Source organism: Pantherophis guttatus, chromosome 9 (assembly GCF_059756535.1).
Source record: "Pantherophis guttatus breed Tessera chromosome 9, ASM5975653v1, whole genome shotgun sequence".
NCBI lineage: Eukaryota > Metazoa > Chordata > Lepidosauria > Squamata > Colubridae > Pantherophis > Pantherophis guttatus.
This window is the reverse complement of record NC_142071.1, coordinates 27,540,001-27,563,820: the sequence shown is the minus strand read 5'-3', so window position 1 is coordinate 27,563,820 and position 23,820 is coordinate 27,540,001. Positions and strand designations below refer to the sequence as shown.

Here is a 23,820-nt window from a genome sequence, read left to right as displayed (position 1 = left end):
TCCATCCATCCATCCATCCATCCAATCATCTATCTATTTTGTTCATGAGGGAAGAGCAGAGGAAACCAAAATTCCCCGCTTTCTTCCCTTCTTCTCATCTTCCAGCAAGTCCTAAAACCTTCAGCAAATTAACAAGGGTGAAAATATTATGCCATGGCGATTATTCATTAAAAATAAAAACCTATAGAAAAGTCAAATTCCACAGAAGAGCTTTCCGGGTCATGAAGATCAATAGCAGGAGGGATTTTCTTGGCGCATCTGGATTGCAACTGCATAGACCTCTCCTTCCTTTTTGATTTCTTGCCAGAGGGCTGAAAAGTCCAACAAGCTTGTTCTACGACAACTGCAAAAGGTCCCCACTTGTAACGCGGCCACATTTTCTGGGAAGTCTAATTAATATGCTGGAAGACATATGATGGAATACTAATTACCAGCGAGACATATGGAAAACATATGTCAAAAGGACATATGGAGGAGCTTTCAGAAAAGGGCACTTGAGGACATATTAATGCATTAATTGCACGGGGTTCTGATGAAGAATGCTCTTTTGCTACAAGTACTAATATTCCCTTGAGTCATAAATGTCGGTTTTACTCCTGAAAATATATAAAAGCCTTTTAAGGCAGCCCTTTTCAACTCACTGCCTTTCTTATATGCCAGATTTCAAGAGCCGTGGTGGCGGAGTGCTCAGAATGCAGTACTGCAGGGTTAACTCTGCCCACAGTTCAGCAGTTCGATCCTGACTGGCTCAAGGCTGACTCAGCCTTCCATCCTTCCGAGGTCGGTAAAAGGAGGCCCGGATGATTGAGGGCAATAGGCTGACTCTGTAAACTGCCACTCCTTGTCGCGAATGGCAGGAAAATGGGGAGGGGAATATTCCTGCCTGCCATCCTTCCCTCAGTCTGGGCTGAGATTGAGGAATGGATGACAGGCAGGAAAATGGGGAAGGGGATTTCTCCATTTTCCTGCCTTTCACAAAAATGGCTCCATTCCAACTGCTCCCCCCCATCCCCCTCCCTCCTGGGGACTATCTTAAAGGGACAGGCTGCAGCAGCTCCGTTCTGAATGGAGGGAGAAAAGTTAGCATTCTCTCTGCTGCATTTAACATTGAATTCTGTGGAATATCGGGTGGCCGGAAGAGGTGAGTGGTGACCGGTGGGGCCAACAAGGGGTGATTACTACCAGTTCGGCAAATAATCCCTAGCGGTTCGCCCAAACCAGTCCAAACCGGTTGGATTTCACCCCTGCTTGAGACCTCCAGAAATCAAAAAGGATGGGAACTTTACTGCCGAATTCCCAGAATTCAGATTATCTGGCTGAGCTTCCAAATCTCTGAGAAACAAAATGAAATCTCACATCCAGCCTAATCACAATTACTCCTAAACTATGACAGAGCTGAGAACATCCCAAGGTGCTTTTTGAAAGGCAACCGGACTTTTTGGGGGTTTCTTCCCTTGAAAATATTTCAATATTTCTTGGATGAGAAGTGAAACATTTTCAAGGGAATAAAAACCCAAGTCTAGTTGTCTTTGGAAAATAACCTTTGGGACAACTGTGACTTGGATGATTGGGAATCTCCATAGACCAGGGGTCTCCAACCTTGGCAACTTTACAACTTGTGGACTTCAATTCTGGGAGTTGAAGTCCACAAGTTGTAAAGTTGTCAAGGTTGGAGACCCCTGCCATAGACAGTGCTGAGGACAGTGCATACAACAACCCTGTGATTCACTTAACAACCAAGGCAAAAAGGAGTCATTAAATTGGATGCAACTTACTTCACAACCGCATCACTTAGTGATGGAAGTTCCCATCCCAATTGTGGTGATAAAACAAGGAGCACCTATTTTTAATAATTAACTCAGTTATACGGACTAACTCTTTGCGATTAAAAATAGAACTATCTCGAGAAGAATTTCACAGACCTAATTGGGCAGGGGGGGAAAAAAACAAATCAAACTTAAAAGACTATTTTGTTTGATGTTTGATATAATATTCCCAAGCTCCCTGTTGTGAAAAATAGGAACTGTTCAATGTTATTAAGTTCCAGAATATTATTTTTTAAAAAGACCTAAAGAGCTCCTGCCTGCATAGACCCCAGTCGCTGGTGATTACATGGCCACAATGCTCGGCTTTATAACTTTGTGGTTTTGCGGGAAACCGAGTCTTTATTAAAGGAAATTCTTTTTTTTTTCCTCCCCTTTACCGATTTGCAAAAGATTCCTTACCTGTCCACTGGCGTCCCAAAGGAGTATAGCCTTTTCATCAAACTCGCTGCTTTGCGCACGACCCAAGGAAAGCTAGGAGGCTGTACAGTTATCTCCCTTGGTGTAATTCTAAACCATACAACCTACTACCTCAGCTTGGATACATGCAAGAAGTCAAAAAATAATAATAATGATGGGGGTAGGGGGGGGGACAGAAAAAAGTAAAGGGAAGCATCGTCTTCCAGAGCCCACCAGACTTTCAGAAAAGTCTTTGGGTTGGCCAGAAATACAGCCGATCCCTACAAATTAATTAAACGGGGAATGCTTTTCATTCCCAGCTCAAGAACCATCAAATATCAAATCAATAGAGAGCAGACAATAGCAAGCAATCGAAGGAGACAAGCGATCTGCAGGGAAACAGAGGGAACTCAAAGCACATTTAAGGGGACACTCTGGCTTAAAATCCTTCCAAACCAGAATTAGTTGGTTTGGGCAAGAGGCTAATTTATTATTTATTTATTTTTATTATTGCGATTTATATGCCGCCTTTCTCCCTGGGGACTCAAGGCGGCTTACAAAATGACAAATTCCAATACAAATCACAATGAAATAAAATTAAAATCAGTGACCCTATTAAAAGCAGTTTAAAATTATGGCAGTGTACCCCCAAACGGATCAGTTGAGTTGACGAAAGAGCCACATCTTCAGCTCGCGACGGAAGGAAAGAAGGTCGGGGGCTGTCCTGAGCTCAGTGGGCAATCCATTCCAGAGGGATGGCCAACTTTAGAGATGTGTCATCCAGTTGGCCAATCCAACAACATTATTTATGCCAGGGTTCAATACGATGCATTCCACTTTAGCATCGGTGTCTTTGACAGCTGCCTTACTAAGAAAGAAATATTTCTCAATCTTGGAAGCTTGAAAATAGATAGTCCTCAATTTCCAGAATTGTACAGCCAGTTATGCTGGATGGGGAATTCTGGGAGTTGAAGTCCACCCTTCCTCAAATTTGGCTGCAAGTTAATATTCTTACTAATTTTATCTAAAATGTAACTTCCATCAAAATGCCATTTGCAGACATGATCTAGAAAGCTAATGTCGTTCCATCCACATCATGACATATTGCAAATATGAAAGAAGAAGGCTAACCTTAGTGCTATGATATTATACTTTTAGTAACAACGTTGATTGATAAATGGAATTTTGAGCTGGAACGATTCAGGTAACTATTTTAGGCTGATCGGCGGATAAGCAAAATAGTTCATTTTTTCCAAGTTAAAATGCGTAAAAAAGTGGGATAAAAAAATGGATAAAAAATTTACAGGGCAAAGAACAGTGATAACAGGGTGATGTTTTTTCACAACAATGTAACTTCGGCTGCAAGGAAAGGAAAACCCACATCCAAGCACAAATGAAATTTAACTGGAATAAAAAGAGGAAAATTTTCCCACAATATTTCAAAGAGCAGGCTGACGGATTCCAACTGAACGGAGGGGGGAAAGGTCATGAAATTATAGCACATGCGATCAAGATGTTCAGCCAATAAGAATTAATAACTGACATTGAATACTATCAACATGATTACTTTGACGGCGTTCAGAGAACTTATATATTTTAAAAGCACTTTAGTCACTGTGCCTCCATAGCAAAATATTACCAAAATCACATGCTGACCAAATCTACCAAATCTATCATGGTTACAATCTCTTCTACTGGAATTATTACATTAATTAATACAAGAATGTTTTTGTAAGGCTGATTCGTTGATCTTTACTAAATGAAAGATGCCACCTGCTAATTTTGGTGGAACTTACTCCAAAATAATTCCAAGTAGATTTATCATCTGCATAGGCCTTAAAAACATTTTTCAGGAAGCAAGACGTAAAGCTGTCAAGATAAACTTTATTGAAGTGCTGCTGAAAATTCACGCAAATGAAGGAACCATCTTTACAATGAGTTGTTTGGAGAGTTGACCCATAAACAGGTTCTGTGGGATACAACTGGAAAATGCTTTGGATTTGATTTGAAAAAAACACATTGCTGTGGAAATGCAGCACATGTTTACAGTTCATTAAAATAGCTATGTCTTTTTCCAGGATTGTGTCACTACTGTGGGAAGGCTTCTAATACAGTCAGTGGTGGAATGTTGCCTGTTTAACAACCAGTTCAGTGAGCATGCGCTTCCCGCTAAAAATGGAGCATTTAGAAGCTCAGCTGCTTACCTTCCAAGTCAGCAACAGTTAATAGAACAGCGAGGGGAGGAATCAGCTGTGCCACGCAATTGAGATGAGCTAGAAAGCAGGGAATAAAGGACAGGATAGGGCGGGGGCGGGTGGGCAGGGCCAGCTGATTGTCGGAGCTACCGGTTGGGGGTGGGTGGGCAGGGCCAGCTGATTGTCGGAGCTACCGGTTCGCCTGAACTGGTCTGAACCGGCTGAATTACACCTCTGACTACAATTGTGTGATTCTGGAAGCAGATTTGGCTACTTTAATGAGTTCTAGATAGAAGACATGCTACTATTCCTACATGTTGTGAACATCTAACTGTAACCATAGCATTATACAGCTCTAATCTGGTACTGAATTCACATACAACATTTATGCACCAATAACATTTTATGTCATCTCTCCTTAATTCCTGGGATCTGAATTTGTCAGAATTTTGTGTTTCTATTCTTAACTTCTTTTGAAAGAAAAAGAAAGTACAGGTATTAAGTAAACCCAAGCATACAGACAAAAATAGTTTCTAAAAGCTTCCAAAAAGTACAAACTTAGGAGTCATATGCGAAAACAGCATTATATGAAACAAATCATGGACAATTCGTTGTATTTTTTCTTTTGGAAACAAATTTCACAAACGGATGCAAAACCTGCCGAAATTGATCGAAAGTCAAGAAAAAGCAACCCAGGACACGTTAAAATTGGCAAGTGACCCATTGGTTTAGAAGGAGATGAAAGCAAGTTTGGTTTTGCCATAGACCTATCATCTCAACAGGGAGAAATTGATGGTATTGGCCAACCCTTATCATGGTGTCATTTGGTGGCGAGTCGAAGAGACTGCCTTTCACCTTCTTTGTACATGGATAAGGATCAGTCTGCAAGTAGGCTCCATGCTACTGAGACAGTGGCCAGGGTCGTCCCTATTTTCATTTATTATTATTATTATTATTATTATTATTATTATTATTATTATTATTATTATTATTATTATTATTAAAAATTTGATTTATATGCCGCCCTTCTCCGGAGACTCAGGGCGGCTTACAATGCATTAAGCAATAGCCTTCATACTTTTGTATATTTATACAAAGTCAGCTTATTGCCTCCACAAACTGGGTCCTCATTTTACCTACCTTAGAAAGGATGGAAGGCTGAGTCAACCTTGAGCCTGGCGAGATTTGAACCTGCAGTAATTGCAGGCAGCTGTGTTAATAACAGGGTGCTTTAAACCACTGTACTACCAAGGATATTTATTTATATCCCACCTTTTATTATTTTTACAAATAACTTATGGCAGCAAACATATACAACATAGCTTCCTCTTCCTATTTTCCCCACAACAGCCCTATGAGGTGGGTTAGGCTGAGAGAGAATGATTGGCCCAAGTCACCCCACTGGCTGTCATAGCTAAGGCAGGACTAGAACTCACCATCTCCTGGTGATTGACCCAAAGTCACACAGCCGGCTTTCAGAGCTAAGGCAGGATTAAAACTTACCGTCTCCTGGTGATTGGCCCAAAGTCACCCCGCTGGCTATCATAGCTAAGGCAGGACTAGAACTCACAGTCTCCTGGTGATTGGCCCAAAGTCACACAGCCGGCTTTCAGAGCTAAGGCAGGACTAGAACTCACAGTCTCCTCCTTTCCTAGCTCTACTTTGGGAAGTTTCCTTTTTCTTTTAGGTTAACCATCGCCTCTAACCTACGTTTCCCGATTTGGCAGAATCTCCTTGTTGATTTTCAAGTGATTTTCACCAATTATGTCTTTACCCAATTAGTGCAATTATAGATAATTATGTAATTAGGGTGAATATGCGCAGTCACATAATAACAATGTGACAATACCGTATGTGCTGATGTCACGAAGGCATTTGTGAGTTAAATGCAGCCAGAATGGAAGTCATGCCTGCCTCAGACCCTAAAGCTTCTCTTAAATTTGTATGCTTTGGGTTTTTTAAAATTTCTTTTGATTAACTTGAGCTCTTGTTTTTTTAACATTTTTAACCGTGTTTTAACAAGTACAAACAATTGGCGATCCCGTTTGTGTTGGATTGGCGGATATATCCAATGTGTGTTGAACTTGGAACAAGAAGAAAACTCAGAACCAAAGAATACAATACTGTTGGGAGAATTCTTTCAACATATTGAAGACTATTTGCAAATCTTCTACCTCAGGGAGGTGTGGTGTGGTGTGAATTCTTCCCTCCTCCTTTTCATATCTTATGTTTTATCTCATGTTTTGAAACAGTCTTTAGAATTACAGGTAGTCCTCGACTTGCAACCTTCTGTTTAATAACCGTTGGAAGTTACAACAGCCGCTGAAAAAAAGTAACGCAACCATTTTTCACACTTACGGCCATTGCAGCAGGTCATGTGGTCCAAATTCGGATGCTTGGCCACTGGTTCATAGTTATGACATTTGCAGTGTCCCAGAGCCATGTGATCCCCAATTGCAACCTTCTGACAAGCAAAGTCAAGGGAGAAGCCAGGTTCACTTAACAACCGGGCTGCTAATTTAACAGCCGCAGTGATTCACTTAACAACCATGGTGAGAAAAGTCATAAAACAGGGCAATATATTGAACAACTGTGGCAAAAAAAGGTCGTAAAATGGGGCAAAGCTCACTTAACAACTGTCTCACTTAGCAACAGATTTTTTGGGGGGGCTCAATTGTGATTATATGTCAAGGGCTACCTGTAATGTCCTACTCACAATGAGGCATTTGATTAGCCGGGAATATAGGAGTTGAAGCAGTGGTGGTATTCAGACAGTTTTATCCGGTTCGGGCAAACCGGTAGCGGTGATTGCGGGAGGCTCCGCCCACCCTCCCAGACATCATCACATCCCGTTTTTGATGCTCTGTGCATGCGCGGAGGTGGTGCATTGGAGCGAAGCGAACCGGTACTGAAGGTAAGTGAATAGCATCCCTGAATTGAAGTCTAACATATGTGAAGTTTCTGGAGGATGTTGTTGATTTAGCAGGAAAGGCCAACAAGGTAGTGATGCTGGATGATGGAGGCGGTGTATGCCCTGGAGAAAAGGCCTCAACGTATTGCTACAGTAAATATTTGTAGACAGATGATTCTAGCTTTAACCCAGCTACCTCTTGTTAAAAGAATCAGAGCCGTTGGAGGTGAACGTATGGTTGAAATGAGCCAATGCAAGGCAGCTTATTATATCGTTTTATGTGTATATTTAGCCGGTATACACACAAGCAGCTTCAGAGCGCAGAGCTATTAATCACTTCTGCTGAGCAACAAACTTCCTTAACTGTTACCTGCCCAACAGCTACTTCCTCCCGTTTCCTTTCATCCTACTTGGGCGGAGATAAGAACTGTCATTTTAAAGAATTGGTGCCTGAGCTTTTCTGCCTTTCCTCCTTCTCCTGATCCCTTTCTCTTGGGTACCATGCTTCGTTTTTTGATTTTTTAGAGCTATTGATCTTCATGATAGAATTAATAGAGTTAGCAATTGATATTTCACCAATTGTGTGTGTGCAAGTCAGGGGTGGGTTCTACTTACCTTTACTACCGGTTCGCAACGGGGCCGCACACATTTTCATGGCGTCAGGGTCAGTGGGCGGGGCCTCCCGCCAGTTTTACTACCGGTTCTACAGAACCGGTGCGAACCGGGGGCAACCCACCACTGGTACAAGTCTATTTTACATATCTAGCCTTTGTCTTTTCTTGGACAATGCCAGACAAAGAAAAAGCTTTTTCCATTCAGAAGCAGAGGTGGGTTTAAGTAGGTTCTGACCAGTTCTGGAGAACCGGTAGTAGAAATTTTGAGTAGTTCAGAGAACCGGTAAATACCACCTCTGACTGGCCCCACCCCCATCTATTCTCTGCCTCCCGAATCCTAGCTGATCGGGAGGAAATGAGGATTTTGCAGTAACCTTCCCCTGGAATGGGGAGGGAATGGAGATTTTACAGGATCCTTCCCCTGCCATGCCCACCAAGCCACACCCACAGAACCAGTAGTAAGAAAATTTGAAACCCACCACTGCTTAGAAGTCTACCATTTTTAGATTGCTACTTCCAATACTTAAGGACTGGGAGTTGCAGACATAATCCATTATCTACTCTGGGAATAGCAAACCAGAAAGCAAGCAAGCAATGAATTTGGCAATTAGGTTTCTTCATCTTACAGAACTCTGTTTCAGGAATTTGCTTATGACAACAATCCTGCCCTTAAACAAAACAAAGCAAAGCATTGTGGCAAAAGCATTGTCTTCGGGGAAACAGAAAGCATTTGTGAGCACTTCCAATCCTAACACGCTCAAAAAGGCATACCGGCCAACGCTACCAAGAAATGTAACACAGGACAACCCATCCAGACAATGTCTGGTTGCAAAAAAAACCCACCACTGCCTGGAATCCTCTCAGCTGTCTTAGTTATTGTGGAACCACAACTTAGAAGCTGCACCCAGGATATCCAAATGTCACGGATGATAGTAGTTGCAATCTGATAACATCTGACTCACTGCAGGCTCCCCAGTTCTGCCTTAGATCTCAAATCAATATTAGGTGTTTTCCTGTATATGGAAGGGAAGCAGGGAGGGCCCTCCTGCAGATAATGTAATCAAACCTCTCGTATATTCCATCGTTCCATACATGCTATACAATCTGGAATTGACTACTAAAAAGAAGGAAGGGAGGGAGGGAGAAAGGAAGGAGGGAGGGAAGAGAAGGGAAAATTGTGTGGTTGTATCCATTCAGAGTAGGATGTTATCAATGTTTGGTGAAATCTTCAAAATCAGAATATGAGTAGACTGAGCAGGGGAGGGCTGCTGGGGGTTCACACAGGTTCGGGAGAACCCCTAGCTAAGATTCTGTGCAGTTCGGAGAACCCCCAAATCCCACTCCTGGTGGCCCCGCCCCACCCCATCCCACTCTTCCCAGGAGTCCCCATGCGGCTCGTTTTGGATGCAGGTAAGTGCAGGGCGTACACAGAGGTTCGGGGAGGGTGAAAAACAGGCCTATCAGACATTTGGGAAATCAGGAAACGGCCCTGTTTTTGGCCTCCAGAGGGCCTCCGGAGCCTGGAGAGGCTGTTTTTGCCCTCCCAGAGGCTCAAAGAAAGCATCCAGAGCCCAGGGAGGGCAAAAACGCTCTCTCCCCGCCATGGTGCAGGATGCTGACTAGGCCACGCCCACCATGGCCACACCCACCAAGCAACCAGGCAGAGAACCCCTTGCTAAAATCTTTGAAGCCCACCTCTGAGGCTGAGTAGGGTGACTGGTGACAAACAGGACTGGAAACCATGGAAGTTCAGGTTGGCAGACTAAGAACCTGCAACCTCTGGAGACTGGACTGCATCTCCCAAATTCCCTTGCCATTGGGCTTGCTGTCCAGGGCAAAAGGAGATGGGGATCCTGAATAGATGTAAGTCACAAGGAAGCACATTCCTGGACAAAAAGAAGGAGTTCTCTGAAATAGATATAGAGGAGCGATCCTGATTTGCTTCAAAGAATGTGCTGATGCTTCCAACGATTGGACCAGAGAAGCTCAGCAATAGTGCATCTGTTGGCATACTGGCAGTCCTCATCTTACAACCCCAAGTGGAGCCAGAATTTCCATTGCTAAGCAAGGCAGTTTGTTAAACTGAGTCCCACCTGATTTTTACAACCTTTTTGCCACAATTGTTAAGCGAATTATGGCAGGGTCTAAGTGAATCCAGTTTCCCCCAATTGACTTTGCTAGTTGGAAGTTGGCTGGGACGGTCACAAATGGTGATCAGGTGACCTCAGGACACGGCAACCGTCATAAATACAAGCCAATTGCTACGCACCATGTTAGGAAATGGCTTTTGTCTAAGTAGTTGGTCAGGCAATATATAAACTATCAATACATGTTTGTCAAAAGGTATTATATTGCTTTAAGACTGTATTGCATCATCCTGTATCCTGATTGGCTAAGCTCTGTAGCCAATGTACTTAAGGGGAAGCCTGAATCATGGCTAGAGGACACTACACCATTTATTTGCTTATTTGCTGTTACTCTCTACTTGGTCTCTCTGCATGATCACTGTTTGATCGTTCCTACTTGTAGCTTTCTACTATTTATTGAATGTTTTAATACTGAACTTGTTCCTGTTTGAAACTCAAGAAGAACTGTTTTATTGTGTAATGACAACAACTGTTAAGAAGACTTTGTACTTGGAATATCCCTGAATTGATATTTTAACTATCGCCTTATCTGTGTATGACTTGGATTGTTATTGGACTTTGCTTTATTTTTTCCTAAAAGTAAAAGGCTACCACAACTCAGTGTGTCAGTATATTAACTGTGGTTATTCACTCTCAGCCGCTTTCATGTGCATACTCAAGGGGTACTCTGCTCAATAACCCATAACATCAGTTATGAGCCAAGAATACCCTTAACACACCCAATTTTTGCTCCTCCGTGACGGTGGGAATACCGCGATGGCTGTAAATGAGACGGTCATACACCACTTGTTTTTCATTGACATTGTAACTTTGACAGTTGCTAAATAAATGGTTCTAAATTGAGAACTACCTCTACAAAAATACCTGGTTCAGTCCCAGGTAAGGATGCAAAAGAGGCTGATTGGATACTTAGCAGAATGGCTGTTAGCCAATGTGGTTCATCTAATTTAGGATGGACCACACTGGCAAGCAGCCATTCTAAGTTAGATGAACCTATGAACTTTTTAGGACAGAGGTGTCAAACTCAAGGGGGCCGGTGTTTAGATTTGGCCCACGGGCCCACCCTGGAAACAGCAAAGGACTGGCCTGCAAGTGGCTCTGCCAGTGAAAATGGAGCTCAGGAGGGCCACGCATGGGCCTTCCGGGCTCTGTTTTTGGCTGCGACAGCCTCCTGCAGCCCTCTGCCAGGGAAAACAGAGCTTGGTAGGGCTGCGTGTGACCCTCCCGGACTCGGTTTTCACTGGCTGAGGGCTGCAGGAGGCTATCACAGCCAAAAACAGAGCCTTGATGAGTGACATCAAGCTGGCTACACCTACCCTGGCCACACCCCCTGGCCCCCCGAGGTCAAACACAACCCTGATGCAGCCCTCAATGAAATTGAGTTTGACACCCCTGGTTTAGGATACGTCAGCTCATCTATATTAATTAAAACCATTAAACGTATCTGCTCCGTTCCCCTCTTGAATTTATAGTTGATCTCCTTACATTTAGGCTAAATGGGACCACTTTAAATTCTGCTCTATATTTATAGAGGAGACAAAAAATAGAGAGAACAAGGGCAGATCAGGAAACCGGAGGGCAGGCTTTCCATTTTGCAAACCGGGAGACATTTACCGTACATCCACCATTTGTGCATTGGCCAAGCAGACACATACCTATAGATACAAGCTTGTGTAGGATAGGAGCACAAGTTCGGATCTACGGGTTTGTGGCAACCGGCAGGAAAGGTCTTCTCGTTAATGGCAGTAGGAGCCCGGAGCATTCACAATCATAAGCTTAATCAACCCCTTCTGGAAAATGAAACACAAACCTGTTAGAAACGGTCAAAAGTCAACGCTGAGCCTTTGCAAGACGCGCCATGAAAGCGAACAAAGGAAGCTCCCTTTGTTCTGAATTCTGGTGGTGGCGGTGGGGGAATGAAAGATCGTTTCTCCACCACGGAGGTCTCCAAAGATGATCCTGAAGTTCAACGTGTATACGGATCACTCACCAACACCGGCGGAACCAAGGAAGAAAATCTGGGCCAAAAGTCAATTCTCTGCTCCGTTCCTAGCTTTGTGTGTGTGTGTGTGTGTGTGTTCCTGATCCGCGTTCTTGTAAGCTGGCCAGCTCTTTCTATTTTATCCCCCTTCCAGTTCTTTCCACTTCTATTTCTCTTTTCCAACTGCTACTCAACAGTTTGTGGCTTCTGGTGAATACTGAGCAGTCTCAGGCACATTGGTCTGTTTTGTTCTTCTGAATCCCCAAAGATTTCCCCAAGCAACCAATTGTTTCTCCCTGGTCTTGCTTTAGCTTTAATCCTGTTGGCACCACCTGAGTTGGGTATTAAAAAGCCAAACCGCTCCCCTGTTCAGAGGCAACAAAGGAGCAGCTGCTAAGGAGAAACAGAGAGGGGAGAAAAACCAGCACCCCTCCTGTCTTTCTCTGCTGCTTCTCGGGTGGGATTTCTTTTTTTTTCATTTTTTTTCTTGTAGTTCCTCTTCAGTTTAAGGAACGAGAATTGCCTTCAATATTACTTCCCAAAGAGAAAAAAGAACGTGGAGAAATGTTCAGGGATCGGTGGTGTTTCCATGCTTATTTTGTTACCCAGAAGCCAGGAGATGTCAGTGACTGTCTTGTCTTTTCGTCACGCAACCATCTCTCCAATATCCTACAGCCTCCTTGGCTTCCGACAGTTGTGTTAAATCTGGATAGCAGAGGTCCCTAAGGAACACCTTGGTAGGTTTTCAGATGTGGCCAGCCAGGAAGGCCTTGGGAGCGATGGGAAAACATTTAATGGAAAACAGCAACGCTCAATATATCACCTCCATCTGTGAAGGAAGCTCCAAGATGTCTCCAAGAGAAGCCCCAGAAGATGTCCTCAAATACCCAAGTATCAAGTCGTACCATGGAAATCTCTTTCACAGCGGATGAAAACTTCTGAGAAACTGAGAGGGATGTTTCTGCATAGCATTGTTATTGTGAGATCAAAAATATTGGACCACTGTGTCCTGCATTGGTCAGATGTCTCTGAATTTGCCAAGATACCAATGGGTCTCTGATCTTCCTTGGTCCTGCCAAGGCAGTGGTGGTATTCAGCCGGTTCGGACAAATCGGAAGTGGTGAGCTGCGGGCGCTATGCCATCCTATTTAGCCAAGTTTCCTAAGCAGCACATGCATGCAAGCATGTTTTCTGAGCCGCGCACATGCGTGCAAGCTCACATTTTCGGTGCACGGTGAACCGGTGGTAAAATGATGTGAAACCCACCTCTGCAAGAAGGGATTTCTCTCCCATTATGTTGGGCGAGAACCCTCAATGACACACCCAATGTGATAACTTGGTCTACTATTTTTTTTTCTTTCCATAATTGCTTGTTTAAAAGCCTTTCACTCCAGCCCGTGGTAACTGTTTATGTCATTTTATCTAACTACAATATGTAACATTTTGAGGCTTCCATGGTACGACTTGTTTTACTTCTCCGAAATATTTTTTAATACCACCCTGTGCCAACATTAACTTGAGCACATCAGGCCATCAAATACCAAGAAGACAAACAATTAGAACCCCCCTACATCGTAAAATAAACAAGCAGATAAATCAACACGGGTGGTAGTTCTGAAGCCACAAATCCTTCCAGCTCTATGATTCTAGGTAAAGGTAAAGGTTCCCCTCGCACATATGTGCTTGTTGTTCCTGACTCTAGGGGGCGGTGCTCATCTCCGTTGCAAAGCCGAAGAGCCAGCACCATCCGAAGACGTTTCTGTGGTCATGTGGCCGGCATGACTAAATGCCAAAGGTGCATGGAACGCTGTTACCTTCCCACCAAAGGTGGTCCCTATTTTTCTACTTGCATTTTTTACCTGCTTTCGAACTGCTAGGTTGGCAGAAGCTGGGACAAGTAACGGGACCTCACCCCGTTTCGTGGCACTAGGGATTCGAACCGCTGAACTGACAACCTTTCGATCAACAAGCTCAGCATCTTAGCCACTGAGCCACCATGTCTATGATTCTAGGAGTAAGCTAACTTGAGCCCAACAGTGTACCATAGGAATTCTGCATGTTGCTGAACTACATCTCCCAGCATTCCTCACTATTGGCTGTGCTGGTTGGGAACGGCTTAAATTGCAGACCAGCAACAACTGGACATCCATATGACTAAAGTGTTATCATACCTAAGGAATTTTTTAAAATGTTTTTATTTGATTACCCCCCAAATGAAGCAATGTTCTAGGCAGGACTTTGGATCCATGGGAATTTGTGAATGAAACCACATGCTCTCTTGGGGTCCTGATCCATCTCTTTGAAGGAGGTCATCAGCATTAGGGAATCAGCAAGGGGTTTTTCATACAATTCTGTAAAATTTAGGGTGAATTCAGGGGCGGGCTGCTGGGGATTTGCAGGGCTTCGGAAGAACCTCTAGCTAAGATTCTGTCCAGTTCGGAGAACCCCCAAATCCCACTCCTGGCTGGCCTCGCCCCGCCCACTCTGCCCCTCCCAGGAGTCCCCACGCAGCCCGTTTTGGATGCAGGTAAGTGCAGGACATGCACAGAAGCTCAGGGAGGGCAAAAAACGGGCCTATTAGAAGTTTGGGAAGGCCTGAAACTGGCCTGTTTCTGGCCTCCAGAGGGCCTCCGGAGCCTGGGGAGGCCATTTTCGCCCTCCTGGAGGCTCGAGAAAAGCCTCCAGAGCCTGGGGAGGGAAAAAACGCGCCCCCCACCCACTGTGGTGCAGGAGGCCATCTAGGCCACGCCCACCGTGGCCACGCCCACCCAGCACCTGGGCAGAGAACCCCTTGCTAAAATTTTTAAAGCCCGCCCCTGGGTGGGTTGAACTATCAGTGGTGATTACTCTTGATTACATTGGGATAGAAGCTCATATTCTAATTTTTGAATCTCCAATTATGGGGAAGCTGCAACCATAAAGCACATTAAGCTATAGTTTGCTCAGTCATGGCTTGCTGGCAGATGCATTAGAGAATTCATGCCTATTGACAAACCAAAGGAATTGAGTTTACACAGTATGTTAAGTCAATACTACGCAAATTATGTTATGATTTGGTACGAGATATGGCCCAGTAAGAAAGGTGGACTGGAAATAAATACTTCTCTTTTTTTTTAGATCCCATGGAATTATTCTCAACTCCTGCTGTTGAAAGAGTAGCATGAGTTACAATAAGTCTACACCCTGCTTGCACACTTTTCTATTCATGAGTTATAGAACAATAAAAATGACATGCTAAGTCATTAACAATGGCTAAGTTGCAAAGTTCAATGGAATTCACTCAATACACTAAAGCCAAACAAGCAAACCACATGGTTTATTGTAGCGTATGAATCAGGTCATCATCCTTTACCCCAATTCAGGGGTCTGCAACTTTAAACACTCAAAGAGCCATTTGGACCCATTTCCCACAGAAAAGAAAACACCGGGAGCCACAAAACCTCGGTGGCGTGGCCAACTCGACGTCACTCACTTCCACCAGTCACATGACACCCCTTAGCCACACCTACCGAGCCGGTCATTAGGGCAGAGAACTGGTTGTTAAAAAACACCAGGAACCACAAAACCCTTTTGACGTCTCTCTCTCCCCCTCCCTTCCCGCTCTTTCCCTCTCTCCCCACCTCTCTCTCTGTATCTCTCTATGTCTCTCTCTCTCCCCCTTTCTCTGTATCTCTCTGTCTTTGCCCTGGCCACTTCTCCATCGCCCGCCGTCACCCTTACCTTCTCAGGCCAGGCAAGAAGTGACTGGGAGGGGAGGGTGAGGGGTGGGGACAGCCAGTGGTTGATTCACCCAACAGGGAGCCACAGCAGAGGGCCCAAAGAGCCACATGCGGCTCCGGAGCCGCAGGTTGCTGACACCTGTCCTAATTGAAGCAGTTTCAATCTATCACCATACAGTATCTTAACCAGGTTCCCCAAAAGATTTCTACACATGGATTGGTTATTGCTTACTTAGATTTTTTTTTAGATCAGTTCACATCCAACCCTTCATTCAAAAGAGTCTCATAGGATCCCATCTTCATGTAAGGTCCACATACTGTTAGCAACATGAGTTTTATAGGTAAAGGTAAAGGTTCCTCTCGCACATATGTGCTAGTCGTTCCCGACTCTAGGGGGCGGTGCTCATCTCCGTTTCAAAGCTGAAGAGCCAGCGCTGTCTGAAGACGTCTCCGTGGTCATGTGGTCAGCATGACTCAACGCCAAAGGCGCACAGAACGCTGTTCCCTTCCCACCAAAGGTGGTCCCTATTTTTCTACTTGCATTTTTTACGTGCTTCCGAACTGCTAGGTTGGCAGAAGCTGGGACAAGTCACGGGAGCTCACCCCATTACACAGCACTCGGGATTCGAACCGCTGAACTGCCGACCTTTCGATCGACTAGCTCAGTGTCTTAGCTGCTGAGCCACCGCGTCCCCCTTTTAAAAGTAGCCCAGTTCAATTTATTATGGTCAGGATAAGAAACTGAAAATATAATTTCAATTCTATTTTCATTTCCCCTTCATGAAGACCAATGGAATTGGCACAAAGTTAAGTCTTTAGCAGAAGTTCATTCTTCTCTGCACAATGGGAAAACTAGGTGAAAGCACTATTCCTGAAAGCATCTTATGAGCTCGAACAATATAGATACCGTAAGAGTGGTAAAAATATTAGAAATCTTTTACTCTACTGGTACATAGCTATTCTAACAGGTGTTTTACCTGGGGAGATACAATAAAACCCCTATCACCAAAGAAAAAGAGCAGATGTATCACCAAGAGAGAGAACCAGACACTGCGCTACACAAAACCTGCTTGTGTTAATGTAATATATATTATTGAACTTTTCGATCCCCGGTAGACCAACCATAGATAATCCAAGAAAATATACTGTATACAGGTGCAAATTAAGGAGGGGAGGGTATTTAATTTAAAGAGAAATAGAATCTTTCTCACTCCAAGAAAGAAGATAGATGAAGTACATGCCAACATTTTCAAGCTACTTTTGAGCAACAACTTCAATTTCTCCGATGTACTCAGAAAATAAAAATGGGAAGACAGTGGGATTTTCTTAAGAACAAAAATCAGATAAACTTTCACTCTTCTTGGCTATCCTGTTCTAAGTTAACGTCTCAAGTTGAGATTGACTCCTGATGGTTCATGAACTCATCCATCCATTTTTCTTGGCAACAGTGCAAGTATGGTTCATCTCTGTCTTCTTCCTAGACATTTAACACTATTGAGGACAGGGGTCGGCAACCTTAAACACTCAAAGAGCCATTTGGACCTTTTTCCCACAGAAAAGAAAACACCGGGAGCCACAAAAACTCTTCCCGTGCCTGACTATTTCTTGAGCGGCCACAAAACTAGCATATGTAGTTGAATTAAACATTCTGTTTACTTCTGAAACTTTTCTTTTCTTGGATTTATCCATGGTTGGCCTACCAGGGTCGAAAAGCTCAATAAATTGAGCACCTTGTAAGCCGCCCTGAGTCTCCGGAGAAGGGCGGCATATAAATCAAATTAAAAAAAAATAAAAAATAAAATAAATCTCGTGCCGGCAGGTGTCGCACATTGGCGGTGGTGATGCCTATTTTGAGCGACAGGGAGCTGCAGCAGAGGGATGAAACAGCCACATGTGGCTCCAGAGCCTCAGGTTGCTGACCCCTGATCTAGGAAGTGTGTTAGATAGTGTTACTATGGATAGACTGTTGATAGCCCAATCTTGGGGTTCCCTGGGAATCTCCAATCCAGGTGCTAGAATGGCGTGACCCAGTTTAGTTTTTCTGGCCAGACAAAGTCAGCTTAGTGCTGGTTATTTTCTCTTGGTCAGTGGTGGGTTTCCCTCCGGTTCGCACCGCAGTGGTGGGTTCCTCCCGGTTCGGTCCGGTTCGGCCAAGCCAGTAGCGGTGACGATATGACGTCACCGAACCGGTTCTCCCCCCCCGCCCTCCCACCCCCCCACCCCTCCACGTTATTCTTACCTTTTATTTGGTCCCACCCCCAATCTATTGCTGCCTCCTGAGTCCCAGCTGATGACTAGAGGGAAAAAACCTGTTTAAACTCTTGCCACGGGGCTTCAAAGGGCCGCCCTACAGCTGATCAGTGTTAAAAGCAAACAAATGAGTCGGGTCGTAAGTGCGAGGACTGGTCGTAAGTGCGAGGACCTTCCAGAAATGACTCTGACCAGCTAGCCACGCCCACCTAGTCACATGACCTCCAAGCCACACCCACAAAATAAGCCACGCCCACAGAACCGGTAGTAAAAAAATTTAGAACCCACCCCTGTCGCACCGGTTCTATAGAACCCGTAGTAAAACCGGCAGGAAGCTCCGCCCACCAACCCCGACATCACGTTAGTAAAGGTAAGTAGAACCCACCCCTGCTCTTGATGCCCCAAAACTACAGACCTCTTAGGTACCCATTAAAAAAAAGTATTTTGACTAGAGGAATTTTCACACACACACATACACACGGGGAGGAGGGGGAGGAAGGGAGAGAGAAATTTCAGAGACTGTAGTACTGGTAGTCCTCGATTTACAACAGTCTTGGTGACTCTTCAAAGTTACAACCGCACTGAAAAAAAGTGACTTATGACCATGTTTCACACTTCACGACCGTTGCAACATCCTCATAATCACAAGTTTTTACATTCAGAGGTCGACAACTGACTCATATTTATGACCGTGGCTGTGTCCCTGGGGGGGGGGGTGTCACAAGATCCCTTTTTGTGACTTTCCGACAAGCAAAATCCAGGGGAAAATCAGATTCACTTAACCGCCGTGTTGCTAATTTAACAACTGCAGTGATTCACTTAACAAATCTGATGAGAAAAGTCATAAAACGGGGGGAAACTCAACTGACAAATTTCTCATTCAGCAGCATAAAATTGAGGCTCCGTTGTGGTCCTAAGTTGAGGACCAACTGTGCCTGTACCTTACTAGCTTGTCTTGAGAAGGCATTTACTTCTCCCCATCCCAAATCTGATCTCAAAAAACGAGCACAAGTTCACAACAGAACACACAAATTTATTATTCACAACGAGCAGGGTCCATCTTAAGTAGAAAATGCACTTCCATGCCACTGATAACCGGTGTGGTAGCTAAACCCCATTTTAAGCATTGGTTCATTTAATAGTAGCTTTTCCTAAACTGGAAGTCCTGTGCGTGTTGGAGTACAACGGATGATGGTTGGGGAATGATGGGAGTGGTAGTCTGAACCTCCAGAGTTGAAACACTTTAGGAAAGATTTCCGGGGCAGAATTTAGTAAAATAGGAATAAAGTAATAAATGGAGGAAAGGATGGATGGAAACAGATCTCACGGCCTTCTCTTAATCATACATTAAATAATGTAATGTATCTCTTTGTCTCGCAGTTAAACTGAGTTGCATATGATTTTTTTTTAAAAAAAAATACAAACACACACCTTTCCCCATTTGTAAGAATGCAATCCATTCACAGGAATTTTTTTAAAAATGTTGCCGTCTTATTTTGCAAAGGTATCATTGTCCCTGAAGAGTAACCCGGGAGAAATGCTCAGATAAACATGGGGGGAGAAAAAAGGATTATTTCCTTGCATTTTGCTTCTACATCTCATACTAAGTATGGAAGGACTTGGGATATCACTGTCTCAAAAAATCCTCCTTTTTGCTCATGTCACAAAGAGAAATACATAAATACAGGGGTGTTTTTTTGTGTGTGTGTGTGCTATCCTAAAAGACTTCAGCATATCAAAAAGACAGCTATCATTGAAAAAAAAAAGAGTGAATTTGCAGATGTCTTTACACAAATGAGCAGGAGTCTCTCTACAATATGCCAAGCTTGGTTAGGGTTAATATTAATTACTTGTGTGCATATGGGTGGCCGAATGTGTTCAGACTATAACAGAGAATAAATCGTTTTAGTAACTTGGTTTATTGTGCTCCGTGAACGTAGCATTAATCAAGCCACGGTAGATATTCTTAAAACTTTGGGATTTCCCGAAGTCTGTTTTAAAAATGACCTGAGTAGACATCGGTGAAAAACTACAAACACAGATTCTAAGCCTTTTGAGACAACAAGTTTCAGCAGAAACTAGAAAAAGGACATTTGATTTAGAAAGCCATTTTGAAAGAGAAGATTTTTCCCTCTCTCTGCCTGTTACATTCAACAATCCTGCATCAGCTACGTATGTGGTTTTTGAGCAGTCTGCATTATTCTTTTCAAGGGACTTGTCAAACAATGTGAAATACTGTGTCGAAATAAATGTATCTTGTGACTATGTTTGTTGGCTTTGGTCAATAGTATCTAGATTTCTTCATTAAGCTACTCATCGTTTTTTCCAAACCTTCAAGAATTTTTTTTAAAAAAATATTCTATTGCCTCCTTCTTACATTCCAAAAACACTGGAAGTTGTAATACGTTGGGTAGAAAAAAAAAAAGAATATTTATAATTGTTGAGATACTTGCAAGAACTGCATCAAAACGTTGTGGCAATCCTTGCTAAATGCAAGATACCATCTCGTTAGGCCCAAATTTATGGGGGGAAAAATGTATCCCTGGGCAGGAGGTCAGTTTATTTAGGTGCTGTTTACATTTTCACAGAAAGAGTTATGCCAATTTTAAGGGAGCACAGCATTTTATCTTTCTCTCTCTTCCCCCATTCCTCTAGCTATCAAGCTAAACGTACATCCATTTACAGAAGAAGGTAACTCATAATAAAATGTAATTTTTGCCACTGGAAAATTCTGCTGAATTTGAATATCGTCAAATAAGCCTCAGGAACAAAGAGATTACTTTGCATCTAATACCAAATGATTAAAAAAAATAATAATAATCAAGAACAATTATCCCAACTAGCTACGGTGAGGATTTTGCTGCAGATTCATATCAGCAAAGGTAATAAGAGAGAGAGAAATGTTACCTGGCTCCATAATAGCGCATGAATTCTCCACTGTAACTTTTTGACTCTTCAGACGGATGGAAGAATAACTGCTCCAGCTGCTGAGCTTGTTTTTTTTAAAAAAACAAAAAAACAAAAAACAAAACAACATAAGAGGGAGGAGAAAGAAATCCTCAGCGGAGAATCTTTAGAGAAAGCTATTCCCTCTCTACCCCAGCTGGACGCTCAACTGCCAGCCCGAGCTCCTCTTGTCTTGCCAAGTTTGCTGATTTTGCCTTTCGGTTTATTGTTTCTTTTGCAACCACTAAGACCACACAGCTGCTAAGAGGGGATGGCAAATAATAATCTAGATAGATGGGGGGGTAGGGGAGGAGAGAGAGAGAGAGAGAGAGAGAGAGAGAGAGAGAGAGAGAGAGAGAGAGAGAGAGAGAGAGAGATGAAGGAGTGTATTTGTAGCTCAGGGTTGAAATGTGGGTTGTTCTCTAAACTTTTTTGTTTTCTTGAAAATGTTTTGTTACCCAAACTTGAGTAGCATTGATTACCTAGTTACCTAGTTTGGGTAATGAAAAATTTGCAAGAAAACAACCAAGCTCAGAGATCATCAGAAACCTCTGAGAGAGATAAATAGGTAACTGAATAGATACAGTAAGATATGATAGATAGATAGATAGATAGATAGATAGATAGATAGATAGATAGATAGATGATAGATAATAGATGGATGGATGGATGGATGGATGGATGGATGGATGGATGGATGGATGAGTGGATGGATGGATCAATGGATGGATGGACGGACGGACAGACAGATAATAGATAGATATAGATGATAGATATAAATATGATTATCATCTTTAGAGAAATAAAATGATATCTAGAAAGGGGTTTGGGTTATGTGTTTTCTCATGCTTAAAGTCCTTAAGTTTTTTTCTTCTTCTTATGAAATGACCAGTCCAAGACACTAGTCTAAGAGCAGGAGAAATTAAAATGTCTGAATATATTCACCACCTTAGTTAAGTAAAGGATTCTACACAGGGGGCAACTTGCAAGACCTCGTTTTCATGTTCACATTTCCCATTACATGGACATGAAAGTTCGAAACCAAAAGAATGAAAGAAAGCTCTTTCTTTCTTTCTTTCTTTCTTTCTTTCTTTCTTTCTTTCTTTCTTTCTTTCTTCTTCCTTCTTTCCTTCCATTCCCTTCCCTTCCCTTTCTTTTCTTTTTTTTCTTTCTTTTTTTATTTTTCTATCTTTCTTTTTCTTTCTTTCTTTCTTTTCCTTCCTTCTTTCCTTCCTTTCCCTTCCCTTCCCTTTCTTTTATTTTCTTTTTTCTTTCTTTTCTTTTTCTTTCTCTATCTTTCTCTTTCTTTCTTTCTTTCCTTTCTTTCTTTCCTTTCCTTTTCTTTCCTCCCGACTTTCTTTCTTTTTATTTTTCTATCTTTCTCTTTCTTTCTTTCTTTTTTCTTTTTTCCTTCCTTTCTTCCCTTCCCTTCCTTTTTTCTTTCTTTTCTTTCTTTTCTCAAAGACCTTTGGTGTTCTGCCCTCTGCATTTGCCTTTTGGGGGCTGGGGGAGAATTAATGGCTACAGCCAAATGAGTGTCAAAATTCAGAATGGAAATGGAAATTGGTTCCAATGCAATCACGATCTTGTGTTTTTCCAATCTCGTTAAAAATGGAGAAAATAATTTCTGAGCTTTACTATTGCTTTTTTAATGCAACAACCTAACTGATAATGATAGTGTAGAGGATTGCCTAGCAAATAATGTGGATTTTTTTAAAAAAACCATACTCACTGAAGAGATATGGAAGAATGATCTAACAATGGGTGAGCATCTTCATGAGAAATTTACTTTTTCTAAATGGTTTGGATCATCTACATATAGTAAGCTATAGAAAAATATATTGAGTGCTTAGCTATATTGAACTAGTTAATGCCTTATAATAGTATATTATAATTAAATATACTATTGTAAATACTGTTTATTTCTAAACACACTATTTTGCTTATGCACATATAATTAGAACTCTATATTGTAGACCAGAGTTTACCAAGCAAGTAATGTTGTTCTGTCAAAAACAATATATCTTACATTTCAATGAAGACTTTAATTAATCCATCAATCCATTATTTTTTAAAAAAACTGGAAGATGTGGAAAAAATGACTTAATCCATAAAATGGATGTTCCAACTGGAATCAATATAAAATATATATATATTGAAGGGAGAGTGTTTTTGTTCACTTTGTTTTAAACTAAGTTGACCCAACTACGTAGACAGGAAGCTTGAAATGCAAAATATAAAGAGAAAAAAAGAAAAGAAAAACGTAGTTGCAATATTGATCGGTTGCTATATTTCAGTTTGTGGGGGGCCCTGTACCCCATGTAACTCTTGTCGATTTCTAATTTGAAATCATGCTACTCCTGATACTTAGCTTTCTATATGCAGAAGGTGGGCAGCGTGAAATAGACATGAATAGGAGTTGGATGGATGGATATACAGATAGACAGGCAGACAGATATAGATAGATAGGGACAGACAGATGGACAGACAGATGGACAGATGACTAGATAGATAGATAGATAGATAGATAGATAGATAGATAGATAGATAGATAAATAGATAGATAGATAAATAGGATAGATAGAGGATAGATGATGATGATGATAGATAGATAGATAGATAGATAGATAGATAGATAGATAGATAGATAGATAGATAGATAGATGGATGACTAGGTAGATAGATAGATAGATAGATAGATAGATAGATAGATAGATAGATAGATAGATAGAGATAGAGGATAGACAATGATGATGATAGATAGATAGATAGATAGATAGATAGATAGATAGATAGATAGATAGATAGATAGAGGATAGATTATGATAGATAAAT

General features: G+C 42.3%; 1 protein-coding gene across 13 annotated transcripts in view; it reads right to left on the bottom strand.

The window, feature by feature from the left end:
- The window catches only part of LOC148112507 (uncharacterized), a 243,759-nt gene that overhangs the window by 112,643 nt on the left and 107,296 nt on the right, over positions 1 to 23,820 (bottom strand). For 10 of the 13 annotated variants that reach the window (XR_015729346.1, XR_015729345.1, XR_015729347.1 and 7 more), the window contains one exon: positions 20,947 to 21,031. The exons of 1 other annotated variant lie outside the window; for it this stretch is intronic. Coding sequence is in view for 4 of the 12 variants with exons in the window: in XM_087875696.1 (XP_087731822.1) it covers positions 20,947 to 21,031 (85 nt within the window). In the remaining 8 variants the exon portion in view is untranslated. The remainder of the gene's footprint in view (positions 1 to 20,946; positions 21,032 to 23,820) is intronic. 2 more of the 13 variants (XR_015729353.1, XR_015729351.1) reach the window with 1 other exon arrangement.